This window comes from Dromaius novaehollandiae, chromosome 3 (assembly GCF_036370855.1).
Source record: "Dromaius novaehollandiae isolate bDroNov1 chromosome 3, bDroNov1.hap1, whole genome shotgun sequence".
NCBI classification, from domain to species: Eukaryota; Metazoa; Chordata; class Aves; order Casuariiformes; family Dromaiidae; genus Dromaius; species Dromaius novaehollandiae.
This window is the reverse complement of record NC_088100.1, coordinates 63472362-63498259: the sequence shown is the minus strand read 5'-3', so window position 1 is coordinate 63498259 and position 25898 is coordinate 63472362. Positions and strand designations below refer to the sequence as shown.

Below are 25898 nucleotides of genomic sequence, written 5' to 3'. Positions count from 1 at the left end.
TGTTCTGCAGATTCCCCATTCAATAAATATATTAAACAATCTCATTCATAATGTGGAAAATTGCGGACACTTACTATTTACTGTATGTACAAAATCATCATTTGTTAATACTCTTTGCTTTCTGACTCTTAATCAGCTTCTGATCTAGATGGTGTCATTTGAAATAAAAATAGACATTCACTTATTGGCTGCAGTTCTTTTGATCTGGTCAGATCATTTATCAGCTGGAAAAGTACTTAGTGACATTGATAATATCTGTATTTTAAAACTTAACTCACACACTTCATTGTGAGGTATGACATCTGGAATAATGCCATTTTTTCCAAACCATGTCCTGTTTAACTGTGGTTTAAAAGGAAACAATATTGAAATAGACTGAATACTTTTTATCTAAGAAATTGAAAACTACTAAACAGCTGGGTAACTTCACTTTAAGAAGAAATAACACCATCCAAGAGATTTTCTGCTTAGCTAAAATAAATTATTCTGAAATATTAACTGATTCTTAGTGTTTTCAAAAAATTAATAGTGCTGAGGCTGAGGGCACTCAAGGGGACTGCTAAAAAGACATACTACCACTACTGCTAAGTGCTACAGATTAAGTCTGTCGATAACAGCTTTAGGTTGTTATTACTCTCTGGCACTTGGATTGAGACTGGTGGTCTCAGTCCACTTCCTAATGAACACATCTTAAAGTAACTGATCATCTCAGTGGGCAAGAAGGAAGCAATCATAGTATCTTCCAGCAGAAGTGACCTGTTTGGTTATTTGTAGGTTAGAACTGTTAGAGACAGGCTGATGTGGTTCTCTGATGGAGCTTTAGTTGCTGCTGAGAGTAATACTTACGTTGCTTTGCTCTTAGATGAATACCTTTCATGAACTTTTCTTTCACTAAAAAATAGCTATTACATAGCTTATAGCTAAATGGAGCTATAAGCAGAGCTTGAGAACCAAAGCTTATTATTTCTTAAACACTTCATTAGCTGGCTGCCTTCCCAAAAATATTTATATAACTTTCAGAGTTAGCAGTGCCAAAGGAATGATGACAGTGTATTTATGACTCTCTGAAGATATACTTTAAATTAAGAAAAATAGCAGCCTTCCAAGTTTACTGTTAATATCACGCAAAGATGTATATTGTCTCCTACCCTGGGCTGAGATAATCTTTATATTTTTACAACTATTATATGTTTTCTTTTTTAAAATATTAATTCCTAAATCTTGAAAACAATGTTGTATTTGAATATCAGGCAAATGAAATGTGGGTCATATCTGCTGAGGCCACAGTCACTGAAAATCAAGGACTGATAAGCTAGTGAATGTGAACATAAAATTCAAATGTGAAAAAAAAATATGAGCAGCTGATGATTTGTGTTAAAAGCATGATTAGTAAGTATAAAATAAACATCTTTGCAATATGATGGTCAGGTCTGAAAGGAGAAATGCCACTGCTTAAAAGAGAAATTATACTATATTTGCATGATTAAGATTTTCTGGCGATTTTAACATTTGAAAAGTGATTGGGAACTAAGTAATTCTGAGGGTTGAAAAAGCCATAAAGTGCTACTGCCAGGTTAAAGTTGTTGGAGGAAGATTGGCAGGAAGCAGTGAGGGTGTAGTGCTATGGTATCTTAAGTTACCTCAGTAAAGGCACAGCTGGAAGCAGCACATGCTGGAATCAGCTTTTGAATTTAGAAGTGTGCTACACTGCAGAGCATACTGCTTAGCACTACATGCTGTTACACAAATCTTTTAAGAATGACCTGGGCATCACATTTTAGTATTTCCTACAAATGTTCTTATTACAAACTTATTCTAAACTTATCAATTTGATCACTTATTCCCTTCTGCTGTCAGCACCAATGGGAACCAGTTATTTACAAATGTCACACATTTTTGCAGAGAATCACCACTGTTACAAAAAGTTTTGGAAATTTTTTGGCAACAGTTTTAACACTTTAAAAATAAGACTTGGAAATGTTCAAGACTTATCAGAAAATATTTGGTATCATGTGGAACTGACCATACAACAAGAGTCTGTAATATTGAATCATAACATACAAAGTAATTCTTCACTTTTTTATCTTTGACCTATATCAAGAGATTGGGACAGATTAAGATCAACACAATGTCTGCCAGACCTCTATAGAGAACACTGGATCACTAAAGGTCAACAGCAAACCAGCATTAATTAGAAATCTTACTTTTCAATTCCATTTTACTCTTGGCACCACATGAAAGACATTGTATGGATGGTAAATTCGTGCAGCTGCATGTGCTGTTCTGTACAAATTAATTAGAAATATGCAAATAACATAAGGAAACAATCTGCACATTTGCATACAATTTGTATAAGAACACAAACTTTGGCTTATGTTTAACACACCCTGCCTTTGGCGGTGACCAGGAAGGATGTGGAGTTACAGGTATTGACAGTTCTGGCATGTGGGCCAGGATGAGACAACAGTTACACGTTCGTTAGAAAATCAGCTTATGCGGATTTGTAGGGGTATGTGGCTAGAAGGTGTGATATCTGAGGACACACAGGTTATGCAGGCAGCTGGAGGAGGCTAGATTTTTGGTTCTGTCAAGACAAGATAAAAAGTTGGAAAGGCAAATGAAATACTACAGATCTTAACTAGAAGATGGAGACACCTGATTTGAGAAATAGTAACCAGATGATTTGCCCAGCAGCTCCTGAACAAGTTGATGAATGCAGGTATCTGAGGAACAGCTGAGTGAGGCAACTGAGTCTGTCAGAGCTGGAGCTCAGTGGATGGGACCCTTACACAGGGGAGCCTTGTGGAGCCTGCGAACAGGGAGCTGAAGCCACTACTAGCTCCTCTTCCCTCTCTCTCTGCCACTGAAGCTTAGTGGCTTCTCCACTCTCTCTCTCAGACCCACAGAGAGGCAGTTGTCAGCATGTTCCTTGATTACCTGATCCCTAGACATTGCAACAGCACACATAGGCTGAGACTCACTTTTCAGTGGTGCCCACAGCTGGAAGCATGCCGATGAAGTCAAATCAATACCTCCAGAAAGCCTGATACCTCAAGGTTTTGCTCTTTAATGCTACAAATGGCAATGCCAGTTAATACAGACTGTTTACCTACAGCCAACTCATTTTATCCTGGGCACTAGACAGTCACCAGAGAGTAATGGTTACTGTCACCAACAAGCCAGGTCAAAGCCGGGCTGTGTTTTAGGTCCACAGCCAAAAACTTAGTTCACTTCAAAACCATTTCAAACTTCAACGTTCCAGTAATAAACATGTACCAGGAGGCCTGAGCCCAGCCCTGCTGACGTCGCCCACGGCGCGCCTGGTACCCAGACTCGTGACGCAACCGCTGCCCTACTCGAGGGGCGGAGTCAGCCCGGGCACGAGCAGCTCGGCAATCCCCACACCGGCCCCGCCTCGCGCTGCCGCGTTTAACCTGTCAATCAGGAAGCCGCCGCGCCATCGCGCCTGCGCACCAGCGTCCCGAGGGCGGAAAGCGCGGCGCCGCGCGCCTGCGCACGAGCCTCCCGCGAGGCCCCCGGCGAACACCAACATGGCGCCCTAGGTCCGCCGGTGTTAGCGCCACCGCGGGTGAGCGACGCAGCCGTCGTCATCATGTCCCGGCACAGGAACGTCCGAGGCTATAACTACGACGAAGGTAGTGGCGAGCAGTAGCTGGCGGCGGAACTGCGAGGGCCGTCTCCGCCCACTCCTTCCCAGCCGTCCCGCCGCTCTTCCCCCCACCCCAATCCCCCTCCGGCCGGGCCCATCCAGCCCCGCCGGGGTGCGCGGCCGCGGGGCGGGAGGTAGCTGGGCCCGCGCGAAGTGAGAGGAGGGGGCGGGGGGCGGGGAGCGGGGCAGCCCCCTCGCTCCGCGCGGCGGCGGTTGGGCGTGCGGCGCCGCCAGGCCGCGCGGCGCCCCGCCCCGTCCCGCCCGGGGGAGGCGCGGGCCTGGCGCCCCGGCGAGGTCTCGGCGGGGTTTGCCCACGTTGCCTTAAGCTGGTGAAGTGGGCCGCTTTGTAGAGCGGGGTGCGAGCGGCTTGAAAACCAGCCCCGGTGCAAAAGGGCCCGTCCCTGTTTCATCTTCTAAGTGTTTGTTGTCCCGCACTAGCAGGTTGTTGCTGATGTTCAGCTGTAACGTAGAAAAGAGGCAATGGCCACTCTTTATAGAAGGAATGTAGCTCTTGAGGATGGAGTTCAGTGTCCAGTGAAAAAATTGTTTTTTAGATGCATTTCTGTCATGTTTTACTTAACCTCCTCTGGATTGAATGAGCTCTTGAATAAGAACTAAGCTAGTACGTGTACCGCTGCAGCTTTCTTTGGTGCACTGTCCCATTAACTTAGGCAAACTGTTAATTGCTCCTTTTCTGCAAAGGTTTTGTTTGTGTTGGCTTGGGGTGTGGAAAAATGAACATACTTCCAGCTGGTATTACTATTTTAAAGAGTCCTTTAGTATTGGTACAGCTATTTTGTTGGCTGTCTGTGTCAGGTTGTATAAAAAATTCAAGAAATACTTCTGCCTGCCTCTGGTCTTTTGCTCTTGAGTGAACAGGTGCGAAGTGTGTATGTGTATTACAGTAGCACAAACTGGGTTGTTTATCGTGTTCTCACAGCTTATTTGGGAGTAAGTTGAATGCGTGTGAACCATTTGTTGCATATATGGGGTCAGCCTACCTAGCAGGTTTTGCTAGTGCAGACTTAGCTAATACAGGCAAAATCTTTATTGCTTGATTCTTTCACCTCTAGAGATTTGCTTTGTTGGCTGAAATGCTGATTTTAACTGAATCTCTATCCTCTGTGAAGTTGAGTGCCCAAACTGTAGAATTCATTTCAACACTTGTACCCTCATCAGAAACTTCTCATTGAAATTGCTGAGATGTGTAATAACTTGCTGCAACCATTTGAGTATTTGCTATTGCTACCTGAAACTACTATTGCATTATACTTTTGGTTAACCTTGATTTTTATGTCCATTCTGTATGCTTCTGTAATAAATTTCGGTTTCAAATGAAGCCTGTCAAATACCACTGTTGCCTTCTTTTTTAATTTAATATAATGCCACGTGTTCCTGTAATGCCATTTCTGATTCTGTATTGCCTTTTCTGGCCCAGTTGTTTTATTTCTAAAGTAAATAACAGCAATACTTTTGGTCTGCTTTCATAGGAAGGCTTCCGAGATCTTAGATAGTTCTTGTGCCTTTATTTGACGTTGTTCTGTTTCTGCTGGCTCCTTTTTGAAATAGTATGATCATAACTGAATATGGTATTCCATTTGAGAGCATGCTCATGATGTAAGTGTTGATACTGTGGAATGCTTCCCTCTCTTCTAATCTGTCCTCAGTAGTTTGTACCATTGCCTAGTAATTATTTTTATGGTGACTGCAAGCTGAGCAGTTTTCACAAATTATCTTTTTCTTAGTCTAGAAATTAAAACTGTATGAGATGTACAGGTCATTCAAATGATGTGCACTGATGAAAGACTTACTGTGATTTCACCTGCTGTTCTGTTAACCATTCACTGAAGTCCTCCTGGGGTTCTTGGTAGTCTCCAAGTCCTGGCCAAACTGTGAAAAGTGTCCTTACTTCAAAAAGTTGTATTGCTCTTCTTTAGACCACTTTCTAGAATAATTGATCCTTGTGTGGAACTGGGAGGCAGTATATTCACTTCATCATGGTCAAAAAGTAGATTTTTTTCCCATATCTGCAATAAATATGTCTGTCTGTTCCCTGATACTTAATTTCCAAAGTAGCTTCCTGGGTCTCTGGTCTTTCACTACACTTCTCATACACTGTGTCAGCCCTTTTAGTCACTGCTTTTATTGACCATTCTTGGAAAATTACAGTGGATTATAGAGTTAAGTTTACTTTGATTTTTCTCATTTCAGGTTGAGAGACAAACGAACCTTTCATTACTCGGCTAATTCTGAGCTTTTCATAGATAGAACTGGGATGTTACTCTATTTATGGTCTAAAAGTTAGTATCAGAGTGCAGATTTTTTAAGTGTTATAGCTACTTGTTCCTCTGATTCTTTTAAAAGGTTATTTGTGAAACTACCGAGAGTATGCAATAGCATCTTTAAAAATATTTGATTACTTTTTTTGTATTTTTCATTATTAGTGCAAAATGTGTAAACTTATTTTTGAGGTTTACATAATACCAGAATAACTTATTTTCAAGGTTGATATAATACGTGAGTAGCTTTTTAATTGCAAATAATTTACTTTCTAGTTGTGATTCCTGATAATGGTACCCATAGCTAAATAATCTTTCATAGCTCTCACATATCCAAAATGTTGTTATTTTAATCAGTGGTCATAATATTTTACTATTTTATAGAGGGTGAACTGAATCAGGAGGTGTATGTCATTAGGAAAAATAAGACAGCCTTGGCTTCCAGTTTTTTGTCCATTTCTTTGTGTGTAGATTTCGATTCACCCAAAGATGGCCAAAAACTATTCTGCTAAGGATTTGATTGTTACTTATTTAATGATGTTATAAATCTTTGTTCAGGAGGAAAAAAAAAAAAGGAAAAATTTCAATTCAATAGACAGCAACTGTTGAAGAGTTACCTTTTAAAGGTAACTTTTCATTTCTTTCTTTCCTGAAATTCAAAAAGTTCTCGTTCTCATAAAAGTTGTAGTATAAGATTATGTTGGACTTGAAGGTCTAGGTGTGACAATTTTTTGTTAGACGAGAACAAGCCTTACGTGAGGGATTAATAAGAGGAAAGACTGCAGCATATTTAGGAAGAAATAAGTTGCATGTAAGGTGTTGAGAGACTACAGGTATCATCTTCCTTCACATTTCAAGTGTGATATGCAAAGAAATCATAAAGAGGAAAGAAAAAATGGAGTGAAATTAAGAAATAAAAGCAGAATAACATGATCTGGAGAGCCAGAAAATTAAATACTGTAAAAGTTTTAATGAGATAAGAAATTGATTTTAAATTAAAGGGCCAAAAGCAAAACATTTTTATAGCATTATTAAAGTTATACCTATACTTTATACTAAGGAAGACTACACAGTTATTCTTTGACAATTGATTATTGGAGAAGTCTTTCATACAGTGTAGATTTGACAAGTGAGTTTGCCAGGATGCTGTGGTTGTCCTTTTTGAATCGAGGAAAGATTATGGCTACGTTAAAAATAAGGTTCTTCCCTTTTGCCTAAAACAATTTGACATAGCTAGAGGACGTTATGAATTGTGGTTTTTGCCATGCTGAATTTGAGTTGACATGCAGCTGTCCATGAAGATAGATCAGAGAGAGGAGTTGAGAGGTAGACAGGTATGGAGTAGAAATTTAACTGTTGGAGTAAAGATTGTAATTGAACTGTCTGTGCATAAGGCTATTGAGGGATCAAGTGGAAATATCAAGAGAAGTACAAGACCATGGATGAAGGTCTGTGGAACTGTAGAAAGTTGGGTTTGAATTATGAAGGAGGTCTTCCAAAGGAGATGCTAAAAGAGGAGAATGGTGAAGCATTGCAACTCTTGAACTTTTTCTGCTTTCATAATAAGTAGACTATTCAACATTTAAGTTCTGTTACTGTAACCTAGAATTTCTTACCTATGTAAATAAACACTTCTGGAATATTGGAGATGCATAATAACTTTCTTAAAACCTTATATAAAAAACATCCTTTGACTTTCTAAGTATTTAAAAATTGCATAAATTAATCTTACTCTCTCTGCTTTGTAGATTTTGAAGATGATGATGTGTATGGCCAATCGGTAGAAGATGATTACTGCATTTCTCCTTCAACAGGTTAGTTCAAAAGATTACTTATAGGCATTGTCCATTGATTCCTACTTTGATTAAGGTGGAAGAATATATACATACAACTTCAGCTTGCTGGTGAGGAAAATAACTAAGATATTAACTGATAAACAGCTGACTAAGTAATGCAGTGAGATTTTGGGTTAAAGAACTGCAGTAAAATTATTATTTATATCGAGAAGAAAGCACTATTTAAAGGCAGCTAGTGAAACTTTCAAGAGTGCCTAGCTTTCTAACTCCTGTTAAAGTCAGTTAAGTAGTGCTAGGGATCTGTGTGCTTTTGAAAGTCACATTAGGCAACTCTCCAGATCTTCAGTCACTCAAGTGTATTATCTTGGATAGTGGATGGTCATTTGGGATGTCATGAAGTAGGTGCACAAATAGTGATGCCGTGTGCTCAGGTCAGATATAATTGGAGTGGATCAGCCCAGCTGAATTTAACCTGACCCTGTGTAGAACCATTGGGTTGTTTGTGTTCTACATGCCTCTGGCAAGATTGTGTGTTCTGGGTTTCTTGAAATTTGGTTGTAATGTTTCTAGAGCTGAAGTGGCTCTGAAAATAGTTGATGCTGATGTGAAGCTGTGCTACTGCAGATAACTAGGATTGATCTAAATCCCCTGCATCTCTGATGTATTCTCTGACATCTGGTCACAGGTGCTTCAGTTAATTAGGCCTTCTAGGATTAACGTGGAAATAAGTGGTGCTGTGTCATCCTGTTCATTTTAGGTGAGCAAGTCTAGGTGTTTGTATTATTTGTAGTCACATTCTCTAATTAAAATGCAGATTGTTTCACATTTAATTTTTAAGCCTTACTGTGAGAATTTTTCAAGTCACTTTAAAAGAAATAAGGGAGCCTCTATTTTGTGATGAAAATGTGATATATTTGATTTTAATTTATTTTTTTCTATTTTAATTTTAGATCATAAAAGTAATTCTGATGTTTGTGCATACTGATTTTCCTAAGAATTTTTTTCTACATAAGCTTTCATTTGTAAAATAATCTAATCTTGATGGTGTAGCAATCTTCTAGTGTTAATAGTTGCTTCAGCTATGGTGATTGAATATGAAGTGATATGTGTTTGTGAAACCATTGCCAAGGTTGTACTGCTTAACTGGAGGATATTAAAGTACGGAGGATAAAAAATGAAGGATATTAAAGCTTTCAGTACGTATGTTAGATCTGAGGAAAATACTACATAACACATGAGGACATTTGTTCACATTGTATTTTGTAAACTTCTCAGATTATGTAATGACTGGAGTTCATGTTCAGCAGAGAGTTTTAACTATATATGCCTAAACATGTTGCCAAATTGGAATGGAATTTTGTCCTTGTTTAAAGTTGTATGTGAATATATATTTTAATGGATGCCCTGTATTTCTAATTCAGGCCCAAGAATAGAAGAATGTGCTTAATTTAGATAAACTGTTACTGATAGCTGGACAGTGTCATAAAGTAAAAACAACATTTATTTTCATGTTAATCTTTTGGCTGTGGCTATGTAAAAAAACTTGTGGAACAAGATTATGAAGAGAATGTTAGGTCATAGATGGTAACTCGGTATGAAAAATTGTCTTTCAAACCTGGAATATCTTTATTCTGTTTGAATATTGAACTTTCTAGAATTATTGCATTATATACAGACATACAAGGATATTGTCCAGCCTGTGGTGTTTTCACTTTAGTGATGAACTACCGGTACTTATATTCTATCGTCAGCTGCTATATGTTCTGTGCAGTTCTTCAGGTAGTGGTCACTATACAGTGATGCTGCCCCCTCCTGCTCCCCCCCCTCCCCCCCCCCCCAAATCATTGCAACAAGCTAGCATCCGAACTTTTCTGTAGATAGGCTTTGTTTTTAAAGGAAGAAAAATATTTAAAATAATTAAAATATGTGTAATAATATGTTTAATACTTTGTTTTCTTCCTAATGTAGCAGCTCAATTTATCTACTCAAGACGAGACAAACCAGCAGCATTTGCTGAGCCATTAGAAGAGGAATATGGCTATGAAGGTGCAGAAGATACTGCTGGTTGCTTTACAACCAATCATCAGTTGTCTGGAGTTGATACAGGTAATTACAGAATAATAATGATTCTCCTTAGAGCAGTTTCTCTTATGATGTAAAGACATAGTAATGATGTAAAGAATGTAATGTGTAAAGAAATAGTCTTAAATTAGCATTTGTTACTTGTCTGACTTAAACCGCTCACTGTTTTGGAATCTCATACTAGAACAACACCCTTCATGAGTATAGCTGGTGGAGTACTATAAGAAACACCTCTTCAACAATGACTCTTTAAGCTCTTAGCCACTTTCTCATATATTACTTGAAATTTGCTTGCACAGTCTAGAATATGTTCCGAGTTTCTGGAAACAGTGAGATTTGATAAGAAGTTCAAACATAAGAACACTTCTACCAGCTTAGACTAGGATTTCGTGTAGCTTAATAACCTTACTCCACAAATGGATGCCCAGGGAAGAGTATAAGAAACAGAGTATTTGTATAATGATTTTTTTGCCTGTAATGCCTTCCAGATTATGGCAATTGGCAGTATTTGACAGGGTTCCAAAGTCAGACATTTCCTTCAGCCAATACTCAGTAGCTTTGGATACCTCCATCCTTTACAATCTTGTCTAATCCTGTTCTGAACCTGTTAGACTTTGATTTCCATTCAGTCTTGCGGCCATAAAATCCATGTTACAAGCTGAGTTCTATGTGGAGGGAATAATACTTGATTTTTAAACTTGCTGGCTTATTGCTTAATTACATGCTTCATGAAAAAGATGCCTAACTCTCTTTCCTAAGTAGGAATAGCTAACTTAGTTTGTGATTTTTGTGGGAATAATCATGGTTATTTTTACTGTGTTAACAAGCACAGAATAAAGCATGTTGCTCAATGACTAGGCAATAAAATGAATGAATCAGATTTAATATTTGAAATGCAACTTCCATGAAATTCTGAAACAGCAGATAATTCTAGATTCAATATCAAATAAACTGGTAGAAGCTATGATAATGCTTAGACATATGAGTAAATATGATAAATTGAAGTGTAATCCACATGTTTTTGTAGAAGGAAATAATCAATTTGAAAGAGTCAGCAAGCAGGTGGTAAATATAGTATACTGGGTTTTCAGAATGCTTTTGATAAGATCCACCAGCTATTTAAGGAGTTAAATGGTATTGGAACAAGAAGGAAAGTTGTATTCTGGACTTGGAAAGATGGAAAAGAAACCTAAAGATAACCATATCCACTGTGAAAACTGTCTTAATAGCAGTGGTGCCAAAATACCTGCTTTGTTCAGTATAGTTGCAGGTTATTTGGAAAAAATGTGTTAGTGCTGGCCATGAATGCAAAATTTTGGACTCTAATCAATCTGGCTGCAAAGAGTTTGAAAGGTTTGTTCATATTGAGTGCTGGATAATACAATGGCTGACCACATATTCTGTGGAGCTCTGCCAGTACTTGTTTTGCAGAGGAAATGCCTGGGGAAAATTGACTTGCTGCTTGGGCTGAGGGTGCTGCTTTAAGTAACCTTGCAGAAGTTGGAATTGGTGTTGAATTTGCTTAGCAAAGTTCTTTAAAACTTACCATCGTTGGTGAAGTTTTCAAATTATCTGTAGTCATCTTTGTGGTGTTGAGTAATCTTCCTGAAAACTGAACTGGCAGAAACTGACATTAAAGGGTTTTCTTTTTTTTTTTTCCTCTTCTGTTGTAGTGTTTGTATGTCTGATCAGCACACTACTTCTATGAATGGCAGCCTGGTGAATTTTCAGTCTCTGGTTGTGTGGAAAGTCAAGAATGTTAATCTTAGTCAAGGTTTATACTAGTTTGATGTTTTACTGGCTACCTTAAGATAAGGAAATTTATTTACTAAACTGTATAAATATTTGTTTTAATAAAGAGGTTGGTCGGAGTGACAATAGAAGAGAAATTAAGCACTAATTTAATGTTTATATCATAAGACTTAAATCAAAAAATGAAAGATGTTTGAGAAAACTACTTCTTTTTGAAACCTTTGAGAGCACGATTTTTAGGGTAGTCTCTTTTTCCTTCAGTAAGCTTTGCTCAAATTCTGAAAACAATTGTGGTATATATCTTTGTGGTAGGATTTGATTGTCTAAGATTTTTGAAATTTTCATTTCTATTTACATTCAAAAATGTTTTTGATAGGAATACAGAAGCCTGCTACAAATTAAAATGGATTATATGACCCTCAAAATGTATTACAGTTCTAGGAAAGGTAAAGATTGCAGGTAATTTGGAAGCTGGAGTGTTGATCCAGAATAACTAATATTTAGAATTTTTCCTTTGTTAAGACCTGAAAAATTGCTGCTTACTTTGGATGTTAATTATAGCATCTGTAGACACTTAAATTGTGCTGTTAAATGGAATTCCACATTGACTTACTAAATTACTTTGAATAATTTTAAGGTGATTATTTGCACCACTTCTTAGCAGTAAAGCTAGTTAATTTTACAGCATCAAAATATTTCAGTGTTGAGACTTTAATGATCAATATATTGTAGTTAATGATAGTTCTATATTGCAATATTTTAAATGAATCAAATGTTCTCCAGGTTTTGGGGGTAAAGCCTGTTATGGAAAGAAGTGAGATTGAAGTTACTTTATGGAGGTTTTATCTCTTAACGTGTTATTTCTCTGCAGTTTGTTATCAGATGTGTGGTGTTGGTAGTTAGACCACTTTATTAAAACATTTCTTTTGTAGCTTATAACAGTAATATGTCTCTTTTAGCCCGTCTTAATTCATGCCTTGATCAAATGAGAGAAGTTTTGGGAGAGTCTGTACCAGAACAAACAATGGTGCAAGCATTACTGGATAGTAAATTTGATGTACAGAAGGCTTTGGATCTTGTGCTTTCACAAGACAGTAAGCAAAACACGAAGACCAAGAATGAGGATGCTGTGATCATAGGAAAGACGACAAAAGGTACACTTCTATTTAATTATGTTTGGCTTCAGGATGATTCATTTCTATGTACAGTGTAATTTTGGCTTTAAAAACTGTGAAGATACCTATTGCATTAGTCATTCATGAGAAAATTAAGTGAGACTGTCTTTTCTAAATGCTTGTGTTCTAAAAACATTTAAAGGAAACAGTTTTTCTTGAGCCGGTAGTCAGAATAAAACCTTAATCTCATGTTAAATGCAAACTCTAAGCAACAATCTGCAGTTCACAGTAAATTTCTGTCTTCTAATAAGTGACTTTAACCATGTGAATACATGTCCTAGAAGTTGGACAACATCTTTAAGTTTTATGCACTTCCGTTGTTTCTTTGGTGAGCCAACACCCACCCTTTCCCCCTTCTTCCCCCCGATACCTCTCCTTTTTTGATAGTGTTGCAGTAAATTTCTTGTTTTGATTCATATGTAAACCTTGGTCATCTGTACTAGCATTTCTTAGCTGATTTTTTTTTTTTTAAACTTCCATGGTATTTGAGTAAATATCCATTATTTAATTGAACAGTGGAACAGGTTGCCCAGAGAGGTTGTGGAGTCTCTGTCTTTGGAGATGCTTGAAACCCAACTGGACATGGTCCTGGGCAACCTGCTCTAGCGGACCCTGCTTTGACAGGGAAGTTGGGCCAGATGATCACCAGAGGTCCCTTCCAACCTCAACTATTCTGCAATTCTGTAACTATAGAATAATGCATATTTTTCAATAACATTTAGTAATTAAATGCCTTTCCATGTTTTTTGTTGATTTTGCTGCTGCTGTCTACTAAAAAAAAAATGGATATTTCGTTGTGACCATGCTTCCATCTGAAAATTACTGGCTATTGTAAGGTAAGGAGACTTACTTTGTTGTCCAGAAATACTTATTAATACAGACAACGTCTCTTGTGCAGTACAAAATGCTGCTGACAACACCAACACATCTGGGCTTGGAAACCTGACAGCCAAAAGCAATTCAGCTTGTTACTCTTTAGTTACAAATGACAAAATGCTTCTTAATGCTAAAATATCCAATATACCTTTATCTGAAAAGAAAGGATTGAAATCCTCTTCACTTCTTCTGTCATCTTCTTTCAGTGCTGATTTGGGTAAAGGATCATTATATGAACCTCTGAATAAACAGGCAGAGGATCAACTACCAGAAAGTGCTAATGCAGTAAGTTTGATTCTTGACAGTGAAAATGCTTGCTTTAGTATAGGAAGTAACACATCTGGAAATTCTTCCTTTAAGAAGCTGGAATGCAAGGAAACACAGGACTTGAAATCCTTGCGAATGCAGAATGTGATTTGCGAGTCTCTGACTCCTGAAGACAGCATGCCTTTTGTTTCTTCAGATACTTCTGATTGTAATAGTAATGCAAATTTTGATAGTCCTCCTTGTTTAATGAGTGCTTTAGGAAAATTGGCTCTTGATAATGAAGTCAGTCATACTGTAAATAGAAAGAATGAACTTCTTGAAAATTTTTCTTCACTTGCACAAGGTAGAAAACAGGAAAGCCCCTCTCTAGAGATGGCTGCTTTGCCAGTGTCAAAGTGTGGAAGTACATCACTGGCTGACTTACTTCAGGAGCATCAGGAAAGCAGTGCAAGCCATTGTTATTCTTTGGCTGATCTTTATGCCCAGTCAACAGCAAGTCTCGCAGATGTGAAATTGGGAATCTCACCATTATCACAACTAGTAAGTCAACCTCAGACTTCAGGTGTGATGCCAGAGCTAACAGGATCTTTGTCTTCTCTAGCCCTCTCCAAAGTTTCTCCAGTAAAGGAAGTTGAGAATTTGTCACTGTCGGATTTAATTGCGGAGACTATTGAAGTAGATAAAACTCAACAAGGAAAGGACTTTTCCATGCTCAGTGTAACCAAGATGAGGCCCCCTAAAAGAACAAATATTGACTTAAGTGGCATTATAAAAAAAGCAGATGTATCAGCAGAACAAAATGTAGTAGGGCAATCAAATACCTTAATCCCAGAAACTAAACTTTTAAATTTAAAGCAAGGGAAATGCTCTATTTTTGCTAAAACAAATAAAAAACCCAAAAGAGGGCTTATTCCTAAGAGGCAGGATTTGTCACTGTCATGGATGAAGGCGCTGCGTGCAAGACCTTCAGCTTTTGCTTTAACCTTGTGTCTCCGTTACCCTCCAAAAGGTTATAAGCGGCACGTGGTTGGTATGCATAAAACTTTCCTATACAATAGACAAGTGCAAGATATAAAACCCAAGGAAATTGGTCCTGTAATAGCCATAACACCATTTGACTTCAAATCAGCATCTCCTGATGATATTGTGAAAGCTAACCAAAAAAGAGCTTTTACAAGAGAGTAGTACAAAGCATGGAAAAGAATCAGTGTTTATATCTTGGTATCTTAAAAAATTTAAGAAATAAATTTTATATGGGATCTATTTATATTCCAGAATTAAAATTGTTTATTTTTTTAACAATACATATGACAGTTCTTACTGTTGGATTGGTAACGAATTTGTATGTGAACTTTTAAGCTGTTGCACTGGATTTCTTTATTTTTGCCTAATTTTCACTGACAATTTAACATTTTTAACTTTTAGAATATCTTGAACTTCAATATCTAGAAATTGCATGTATAAACTTCTATAAACACCAGTAGACTTCTTTAAACACCTTTCTCGGTGTTCAAAATGTACTTCATTGGGAAGAACACTGAATTATTTTTTAAAGTCATTAGTTTTGCTATGTGGTGTATATTTTGGAGAAGGGGAACCTCTGTTTATCTTAGGGATTTACTTTATTAAATGTTCTTAAAGTTAAATTTTCTGATAAGGTATGTTATTAAACTGTCAGTCTCATAATTGATATTTTCACTTGATGTCACTTTTCTGTGCTTGTTCTGGTAACAATGTTAAAACACAATTACCTTCAATTTTTAAAAGCCTCACTAACCTCTGTTTTTAATGGTTGTGGTTGTGATAGGACATGTATGGCTTTTGATAGGACCAAATTTGTAGGGCAGCATTTAAAGTTGAAATTGTGTGGTCCCACCCCTTCACTTTCCCATCAGGTGTCAAAATGGCATATTTAGAATTTTAGAACACTTATTTTGCAGGTGTTCCATGTAGCATATGTTTCATGAGGCGTTTCAGTAGGATTCAGTGGTGAGTTCTGGAGTCTTTGAGGTTCTAGAGAAGTATTGGAATAACAGTTCTTTCAGTTTAGGCCTTGGAGTCTTGGGTTAATGGGGAAAAAAAAAAAACAATTTCAGGCAAAGCAGAGGTGCTCTTTGTATCTGTCTTGTCTGTTTTGGACAAAGCTCCCTTAGTAATGGAAATGTATTCTCTTCTATTGTTGGTGTCCGTGGCTGTTACTTTGAAGCTTTAGAAGATCAGAATTAGGACATTTTGGACTTAATTTTTTAGCTGATAATTACCAGATTCTGATGCACCTGTTAGGCAAATTAGTAAGTGCATGTGTGTTTCAACTTGAGTATTGGTATATGTTAATTGTTTTATAGACTTTCAGTGTCTCTAATATCCATGAGGTGCAGTAAAGGTACTGCTACGAGTAGAGGAATACATTTGTTCATAAATTGCCATACGTTTATCCATCCTAAAGTTGGCAGCTAATATGGAACGGTAGATTCAATTTTAAATCTAATTTTAGGTCAGTATGTTATGTCAAAAAGATGACAGAAACTTAGATTTATTTCTGACTTCAGGTTGCACTATAATTTTATTTTTAAATAAAAATAAAACATGTTCCAGCGCTCTCAGGTACAAATTCCATATCCTGTATATTTTGCTTGTTTGTCTGATTGACACCTTGCTATAGTCTCATTTAGGGACTATGAATAGTGCATACTTTAAGTTTTTTATAATAGTTTGACCTCTGATCTCTTGAATGAACTTCATTTCTTATCCTTGCTAATAAAAGTTTTATATAATGACAGTGTTGCAGTGTTTATGTTCTAGATGACATGTTTTTAAATCTAGCCATCTGTATTCTTGCATATTTTGGGTGCCTTAAAAGTTTAAAGTGTAAATAGTACGGTCTGATTGTACATACTATGTTCTGATAAGTTCAGGAGCAGAATTGATTTACTTCCCCTTTTGCTTCAGGACCTCCCTTTCCTCCATAAACCGGCATCCAAATAGTTTCTCAAGCCTTCTCCGGTAGAATGTTATATTCCTGTTTAAGATTTGAAAGAATACAGTTTGTGGAAGTCTGGCTGATACTGATTGTACATTGGTTGTATAACTAATCAGTCTTCATAGCTAGTTCTGCTTTTTGAACAGTATGTTATACTTTTCACTTCAGCAGTCCATTTTCTGCAGTTAGTCCGAGTATGAACTTTTCACTGCTTAAAAGTGCAAGTCTGTTTTTCTCATCAGGATGAGAGGTCCTATTTGGAGTGTTTACAGCTAATGCTTAGTTTTTCAAAAATGAAGTGTATTCTTCTAATAGAGAAATTTTATTTTTTTAAATAAAGTGCAAAGTTTGGTACAGTCCTGCCTGGCTATACTGTTAGATGTTTTGATTTTCTTATGTTCCAGATACTCCTGGGGCCCTACTTAATGTTCCTGGAGGCAGAGATTTCTGATACAAACATTTTCTAAATTTTCATGGGATAGCTTTTTTTTTTTTTTTTCCTCCCAAATCTTTTTTTTGTTCTTATTGAACTTTTTCATTGTTTTGGTCTGTTTTCCCATTCCCCTAACTGCTCTTCTTGGCCCAAAACTTCTTAGCGCTTCTAATAATTTTAGAGCCAAATACTGAACGTGCACCTAAATTATATCCTGTGGATTCATTTGGAAAGTACGTATAGATAATATGTGTACTTGGAACTGTGTTTTGCCATGGGATTTACATAGAGAAAGTTTTGAACAAATGGCTGAAACCAGACAGCATCAGCATAGTATGTTTTGGATCTTGTTAGGTAGCTAGATTTTCATATATAAATATTTGATGGCATTGGTGGGGGGATGGATTTTTCTTCAGTGTGCAATCCTCAGTCCTGACGTAAACCTTGAATTAGTACAGACCCGCAGGGTGAAGACTGCAAAAGTGCAGAAGTGATGGACAAGCCTGAATTCTAATTAATTTTCAGCAGAGATTCGTTCTTTCAATGCATGGAACATTTCACAGTTTAGTTTTTACAAACAAAAGGTAATGCGTTACTGTATCTGCTTTTTAAATGAAACAGGTAAGTTAATAATTTCCTTGATGAGGACCAGGTTTGTATGATCAGTGACAGTTTTAACTTTCTTAGATTGCTGCATAATATTATGGTATAGAGTGTTTCTGTGTAAGAGCTGTGTATATGGTCTTTGCACTGAAGTGTTTCTGCCTAATGAATGCTCAAATTGTTGTTAACCAAATCTGTCAATTTTTATGCTTAGAACAATCAACTTCTCCCATTTTGCAGTTAGTGTGTGTCTGTATAATACGGGTTAGCTGTATTTGTTTCAGAATTCACATATTAATATTGTAAAAGTACCTGTATCCTCATACGGATGTACAGAACAAAATATTAAACTACATAGACATATGACTTCTAGTGTTCAGACTGTATACTGTCAAGGTATTTTGTACCTTAAATTTATTTTGTATATAATTTTTAATTAGTGTCTGCCAAATATTTTAATATAATTGTCTTATGGATATTATTTTATGTACCTAAATAAAATGTGTATTCTCAAAGGACTGATTTAATTGCAATTTTTTGTTAACTTACACAATAGAGTTGTGACTGAATGGACTATAATGATTGCTTCTGTTGTGCAAGCAGGCTCCAGTTCTTGGCTAGATTTGCACAGGCATACTACTTTTGCCCATGGAAGATTTCTTGGGAGAAAGTAAGGCAAAAACTGGCATCTGCCACTGTCTTCCAATACTGTTTTGGGGCTCCAGTTTCCTTTTGGCTAGAACTGTTTTCAGATCATTTGATAGAATTTATAAGGTTTATTAGAGCCTTAAAAAGGATGGCATATCAGTGAAATAAGAAAATAACTGTCTAATACTTATTCTCAAGCTCTTTGTTACTGTAGAAATTGATTATTTCAGGAGCCTACTACAGTTGATTTGTTTAAAAACTGTTTATGAATCTCTTCCATTTTTCTCTTTTAGGCTTACTTTTTCTGGGCTTTATAATCTAGCTGAATTCTAGCTGAACTTGTTTTGGAAAATCAGAGCAGACTGAAAGTCAAATGAATATGAAGTATGAGAATAGTAGGAAGATAACTACCCCCTCCCCACACACAGTGGGATATCAGAAATTATTGATGCTTTGTACCCTTTAGGGTGTAATTTAACTTAGTTTTATTTTACTGTTTTTTAACATAACAAAAGCTACTTTTTTTGAGAAAAGTATAGAACGTTATGAGGAATCTGTGCTTCAAATTTAGAAGCATATGGTATTAAAAGTTGACATACCTAGTTATTAATTTTTATTCAAAAATACATTATATGAATAATTTCTCATTGAACTGTTGAGACAGTTTTCAGGATCTTAAGCTTCAGAGGTAGCAGCCTACTTGAATTCCTGCAACAATTGCACAATAAAAATTCTAAGTCTTACTGCTAAGACACTAACTGGCCAAGTGAGATAGTCTTGCACTTTTGTGTTTTGGCCCATTTTCTCTAGTCATGTAGTTGAAATATATTTTCCAGTAATCAGCAATTTCTGAATGTCAGCAGTTCTGCAGAAATTAATAGAGCAGCTACAGCTAGTGGAAAAATAAATAGCTGTACAAAATATTTGTATAGAGCTATGATATGAATTGTCTTTATGGAATATATTCAGTTTATTACAGTGCTTTGGTACAAGGGAACTAGTTTTGGATTATACTAACATATACAATCATTATTCAGATGCAAGATACCATCATTATTCATGTATCTCAAATTTACAGCTTGCAGTTTTACAAAGTTCTTATTAAAACAGTTTTTGTGTAAAATGTTGATTATGAATTGTGGTTGGGAGAAAACAGTGAAGCAAAAATTTTATCGTATTGTAACTTACACAGTAAGAGTAAATTTCCTTTAGTGTCGAAAGGTTGCTTCTCTACTTTTTTGTTTCTTTGGAAATTGAATTGAGTTTTTGTTGATCACATGTCTTTTTTTGGTTTGCATGATGTATAGGCAGCTGAGAAACTCTTAGTCGATTTAATCTTACTAGATTAAAGTTAATTTCACTATGTCCAAGCTTCTGTTTAGATGATGAGGCAATGTTCATTGGTCCAAGATATCTGTACTACTCTGTGTGCTAATGGTTTTGACCTTACAGGATTTTCTGTGAAAGGAAGAGGAACTTGGTGGGGAGGGGAAGAGACAAAAACAAAAAGCAAAAATGTTCATCATCTGGCAGCAAGCTCCCAAATGCTATCTTAATGGGGCAATTCAATGGCAATGGGCCTTTAAGTTAATATTTCTGTATTATATAGCCAATTGCTCTTTTGTTCAGACTACTGTTTGTTGAAGTAGATATTGTAACAGAAATTAAAAGCTATTTGCAGTTTGTGATTTTTGGTCATTGTTGAGAAGAATGATTTTTGCACAATGGTGGATAAGTTTCTGGTAGCTGTGTGGCTGTGAAAGTGGTCTTCACCTGATTTGTGAAAATGTTATACTGCATGCTTGTAAATGACGAGTTGAAAAGTAATCTGACTTCAGAGATATATTAATGGTTTCCTGGTCACAAAAAGTTGTAGTTGATTTGGATGCTTGGTCATGGTAGTATTACTTTAGGAAATAACTCATTGCCCATCTCCAGAACTTTGTGGCAATAAAATGACCAGAGGATGACTAGAACTTGTAAAATAGTTGGGGACTGCAAAGATTACAATTATACATTTTTAAGAGAGAATTCCTGAATAATTTTTTTAAGAATTTCAGATTTATAAAGACATAATGAAAATGGTCTTGCATTTTGCTTTTTTTGAAATGAGACTATGGATAACATAGATGATGAAAAAGAACAGTTTTACTAGTGAAGTATTTATTCATCGTCATGTCAATGTATGGAATTAATACTTGATGAAAAAGAACAGTTTTACTAGTGAAGTATTTATTCATCGTCATGTCAATGTATGGAATTAATACTTGATGAAGGTAGGCATTTTTAGTATTTAAAATGGCTGGTTTGAGTCTCCTCTGTACATACAAAGAGTGAAATTTTGAAACTTAACTAGTAGCTTGTTTTGTTATTTATGTTTGTTATGTTTCTTCATATATATGTAGCATTGCTCAAGTGTCCTTCACCTTTTTCTCAGCAATGGGTATTAGTGATGTTCAGAGATTGCAATTTGGAATGCACTGTTGTAGTATGTTTGCTTTCACTATAATTGGATAAGCAAGGCAAATATTTTTTTGGGGGGAGGATGGAATTTAGCTGATGTTTATGGCTTCTCTGAGAAATCTTTGAAAAAGTTTACACTTCCGAAAAATGCCTATTTTAAAATAGTACCCTCTTAGTCAAAAGGATCTGCATTCTGCATATATTCATTTCATTTCTGCTTGCTTTTTCTAGCTAGATTACGTTTTCATTTCTTTTTACTCTTGTTAGTATTATAGAACAAATACTGGTGAGTGAGCTAGATTCTATTCCATTTTCAGGCACCTTTAACGGAATTGTTAACCACTTTATGACACCAAGATTTTTGGTTTTAGTGATGCGTAAGCAAGAAGGAGGTCAAATCTCTAAATGTGCAGTTCTTGCAGGAAAAAAAAATACTGTGAACTGAGCATGTTCAATTTGATAGCTGTTGGGGTAGCAAGAATTTTTTTTTTGTTTTGTTTTGAAATCATTTTCATAGTTGAACTGTCCTTGTAGGGGCAATGGCTAGTTTGTGTTATGGTTGTTTCTCAGTACTGTGCCCAGGAACAGGGCCTTTACAGGACTATATGTATAAATATTTAATAAGAAATAAGCTTCACAGCAAAGAGTCAAAATTGACAAGATAAACATGAGGGTTGTTTGCAAGAAAGCTACAGAAGTTGAAAAGCCGGGAAAAGAGTGCAGGTCTCAGAAGCTCAAGCTAAATTTTCTGAATGCTGGACTATACTGCTTTGTTTGCAGATGTTAATAGAGAAGTAGATACTTGTTTATTGGTATTTGTTGTTCACTTATGATTTTTACTAATAATGCATGTGTTCAGGTTTTACATATTATTTTTAGGGTTCCAAAGAAATCCTGGAGGAAAAAGCATTATGAAATTCAGCGGTGGTGTATAATATATTTTCATTAGCCTAGAAATCCACCTGTTTTAATTCTAGTTATCATACTGGCCTGTAATGCTTTGATTTTACAAGTCTGAAAATCAGTTATTTACACTCAGCTCAGAAGAATTTTTTTCCCCACCTTTTATTGGCTATGCTAATTATTTGATAACTTGACAGTTCTCAAATACCTGCTGTAGTGCTGAAAGCCCATTGTACTTACTGCTTTTCAGATATGGCATGAATTCAGTCTGTGCCAGAGAGAACGTATTCTTTAGTGAATGGAAATGTTTGAAATCTGACAAGACCGGTAATTTAGTTATATCTTAAATCATGGAAAATAATGAGAATTTAAGACTTCCGTGTTTTATGTAAGAAAAATATATACACAGACTTTAAGAGAAGTTACTGAATCTCAACACTAAGGTACTGTGTGGGTTTTAGAAAGGAAGTGGCTTATTTCAGGGAAAAATGTGTCATCAGCAATGAAAAGCTTTTTAAAATCCTTTGAGATATCTTTTTGAGATTCTCCTCATATATATTGTACACCTACACTGGAAAAAGTGACACTCCAGGCTTTTTCTGTGTTTTTTATATGGTCCTTTAACACTAGTGTAGTTTATTTTTCAAACAAAGAATATAAAGCAATACAAAATAGGTCAATCGTTTTCATAGTTAACTATATCACATATGTTGGGTGTTTGGCTTGGAAGGTAAGAGAGCTTAGATAAATCAAAAAATGATTGTATCCTCTTCAGAACTTCCTCAGGAGATTCAGAAAGAACAGGAGATCCTGGGAAAACAGGCACTCTGCTTTTTCTTGCTTACAGTGGCCTTCTATCTCAGTCCCTTCAAGTCATGATAATGATCAACCATCATTTAGTTTCCTCTGTGTCTTTAGAAGATAAAGCAAAGAATTTACTAAATTCTCTCATGTGATTGCTGGAGTGCCAGGAAGGAATGATTGGAGTCATGTTTCTTTTGAATTCTGTTAAATTGAAGGTAGCCAAGATAATGTACTACTCTTCCAGTTTTGGTAAGGCATACCTTTTTCTGTCATGTGTACGGGAGATTCTTATGTATATGAATCATTCTTTGCTAACATGTGAGACTTGTCTGTAGGTCTGGAAAATATTTTAACCACATCAAGATTCACCATGAGTACTGAGGAGTAGCTTTCTTCCTTTAAGATGGTCATTGGAAAGTTGGTATAAAAATTAGGAACTGTATGAAAAGGAAGCTTTTACTGCTTCCATCCTTGCATTTCCTCTTCTCTGGATAAACCAAGTATCTAAAGTTGCTTGATTCAAGAGTTACAGCCAGTGTTGAATGCCCATTATCAATATTTCAAAATATCTAGGTTTTAAATATATAATTTACATAGTATTTGACTTTCTATTCTTGAATAAAAATGGTGCTCAGAACACCAGTCAGTCTAACACTGGTTCTGTATCAGCATTTTGAATAATTAGTGAAGTACTGCAGAACATGCTAGGAGGAATTCATATTATAATGGATAGAGGACATTGAAAATTTCTGAGGAAATGAAGGAAGAAGTTCTTTTCATTATAGGATTTGAAAGCTCTGAACAGATGATTGTAGGATTATGTGCAACCTCTTAACCATATGGTAAATAAAGAACTCCCAGTTTCTTAAAAAGAAAAAATAAAGGTAAAGAAATACTCCTCTAATTAAGACTAGCAAGATTTCTCATAATAAGCTTATTTTATCATTTCATTTTGTAGTGTTTTTCTCAGGTCATCTACATAGCAGGTTTTTGTGTGTTTTATCTGTGAGAGAAGTTGGTGTTTTTCTGAATTATTAAATTGATAATTGAGTTCTTGAACTTAAACAATGAATGTTCTCTTTATCGTCCCCAATCCCAGTGAAAACCCTGCCCAGTAGGAAGCACATCTTCACTTAGACCTGCTTTAGTGATTTTTTTTTTCACTTAAAAGCAGTTTAATGCAAAAAGTGCACATTTTATCTGTCCATTTTCTGAGGTTAGATACTATTTTCTGAAGACTGGACCAGCTATTTGCAAGCTTGTACCACTTAACATTTTTAAGGAGAAATGATTGCTGCTGTGTGTGTCAATTTAAAAGTTGAAACTTTTACCTACGGTTTGCACCTGACTACACAAAAGCTATCAGATGCAGATGTTATAATTAAAGCAATCATGTTGATGGAGACAGCAGTAGTTCAGAGTTGTATTAAAAATACATTACAGCTTTAGAAACTAGTAAGACATTTAGACATCAGATGTGGAGGCATATCAAATCCAAAACTGTGTGAGCAAAAGAAAGTTTAAAATATCTTAGCTACCCATGGCAAAGGAGTGTGAATACTAACAGAACATGTGGCTTGGAAAATGCATGTAAACATTCAGAAATTAAGTTAAAAGCTAAAATACAGCAAGATATAACAATGGAAACTTAAAACATGGAATTACTTTACGATATTTATTTATGCTAGGCATCTCTCAGTACAAATACTATTGCTCCTCCTCTGTAAAATTTGCATTAACAAAACTTACCTGGTCTGTGTACTCCTGGACATTTTTACTGTATGGTAGGTTTTGTATTTTATATGGTTCAACATTGTTATAAAATGTATTAGTTGCATAGTCTAGTTTATTTTATCACATACAATGTAACAACAGAAATGCTACCCACCCATTACTTGTGTGCCTCTATTTGCACCCAGACCCCTTAGGTCTTGGGTGACAATATATCAATTTTTTATCATTTCGTCTTTCTTGTGTTACTCCTTCATAAGACTAGCATTTCAGTCTACTGGGTGGATAGCTTTAAGTCCCAGATTATTCACTTATTCTGTTATACCTGTGACATTTGAAATGTGTTTCTTTATGGCTATTAAACATAAATTCTGAGTTTACTGTCAGAATCCTTGGTAGGTGTTCATGATTAAAATGCCAAAAGTTTTGGAAAACCTGGGTTGCCAGTAACTTTAATATGGAATATATCTGTGTCTGCTGAACCTGCGATGTCCAGTTAGCAGAGGCAGGGAATAACTGGTTGTTGCCTCAATTCTTTTTCCATATCTTTACTGCATTTAGAAGGTCAGAGTAAATGGAAATTTTATATCTAACGGATTCCAAAATATGAATTGAAGTTATTTTGGTTACTCCACTCCTGCTTGAGTGCTCGCTACCAGTTTTTGTGGTTTTATAATCACATTTTCCTATTTTTCTAATGTTTTCCTCTTCCCTGTTGTTGGCCCACATAAACAGGAAAATGACTAACTTTGCTTGTCAACTGGGTGAAATGATGAAACTGAGTATACACAAAGTGCTACTGAATGCTTAGATTGAAAAAAGGAGGAAAATTGCCACTTAAAATATAATTGCTGATACAGTGAAGAAAGCTAAAAGTTTTTTTTAAGTAAATGCTTTCAGGCAAAAATGTTACTTGAATTGTATGCTTTTAATGCCATTTTTCTGGTAGCATATCTGTGCTAACTATTGTAAGGTTGAGGATGCTCTCTGTATGCAGGCAGTTGCTGCTTTGTGAAGTGTCTTACTCCTCTTCCATGGGGAAGAAGAAAACATTAAAAATGAACTTGAGTCTGTGCAGGTACCTCTCTGAAATCAAGGTAGAGTGAGGTGTACTTGTTGAGACTGACAAATGAACCTTTTCTTCCTGGCTTTTACCTGATATAACTCTACAAAGCTTACTTAAAACTATTCTGTGTTTTAATATATCCAGTCTTTTTCTAGTCTTAGTAGATACATGGCCTTTTATAAATCAGTTTGCTTCTCTAGGTAATTTTAACAATGAAAAATAAAGCTTCTAATGCTGTGTTTCATGTCTAGAAATACAGGATGTTATTTTCCAGATTTGGGACTTCCTTATTCATTCAGAGTATGGTGATGTCGAGTCATTTTTTGTAGACTTTATTAGGCAAATTCATCTTTGGTAACACTGGAATTAA

General features: G+C 36.1%; 1 protein-coding gene across 4 annotated transcripts in view; it reads left to right on the top strand.

The window, feature by feature from the left end:
* Positions 1 to 3428: 3428 nt before the first annotated feature.
* The window catches only part of HBS1L (HBS1 like translational GTPase), a 65985-nt gene continuing 43515 nt past the window's right edge, over positions 3429 to 25898 (top strand). The window contains exons 1-5 of one of the 4 annotated variants that reach the window (XM_026119761.2): positions 3429 to 3656; positions 7698 to 7763; positions 9714 to 9851; positions 12539 to 12733; positions 13596 to 16674. In XM_026119761.2, the coding sequence (XP_025975546.1) occupies positions 3614 to 3656; positions 7698 to 7763; positions 9714 to 9851; positions 12539 to 12733; positions 13596 to 15082 (1929 nt within the window). In that variant the 5' untranslated portion in view covers positions 3429 to 3613 and the 3' untranslated portion in view covers positions 15083 to 16674. Of the gene's footprint in view, positions 3657 to 5884; positions 5971 to 7697; positions 7764 to 9713; positions 9852 to 11976; positions 12039 to 12538; positions 12734 to 13595; positions 16675 to 25898 lie in introns of those variants that run through there. The other 3 variants (XM_026119727.2, XM_026119745.2, XM_064509007.1) reach the window with 3 other exon arrangements.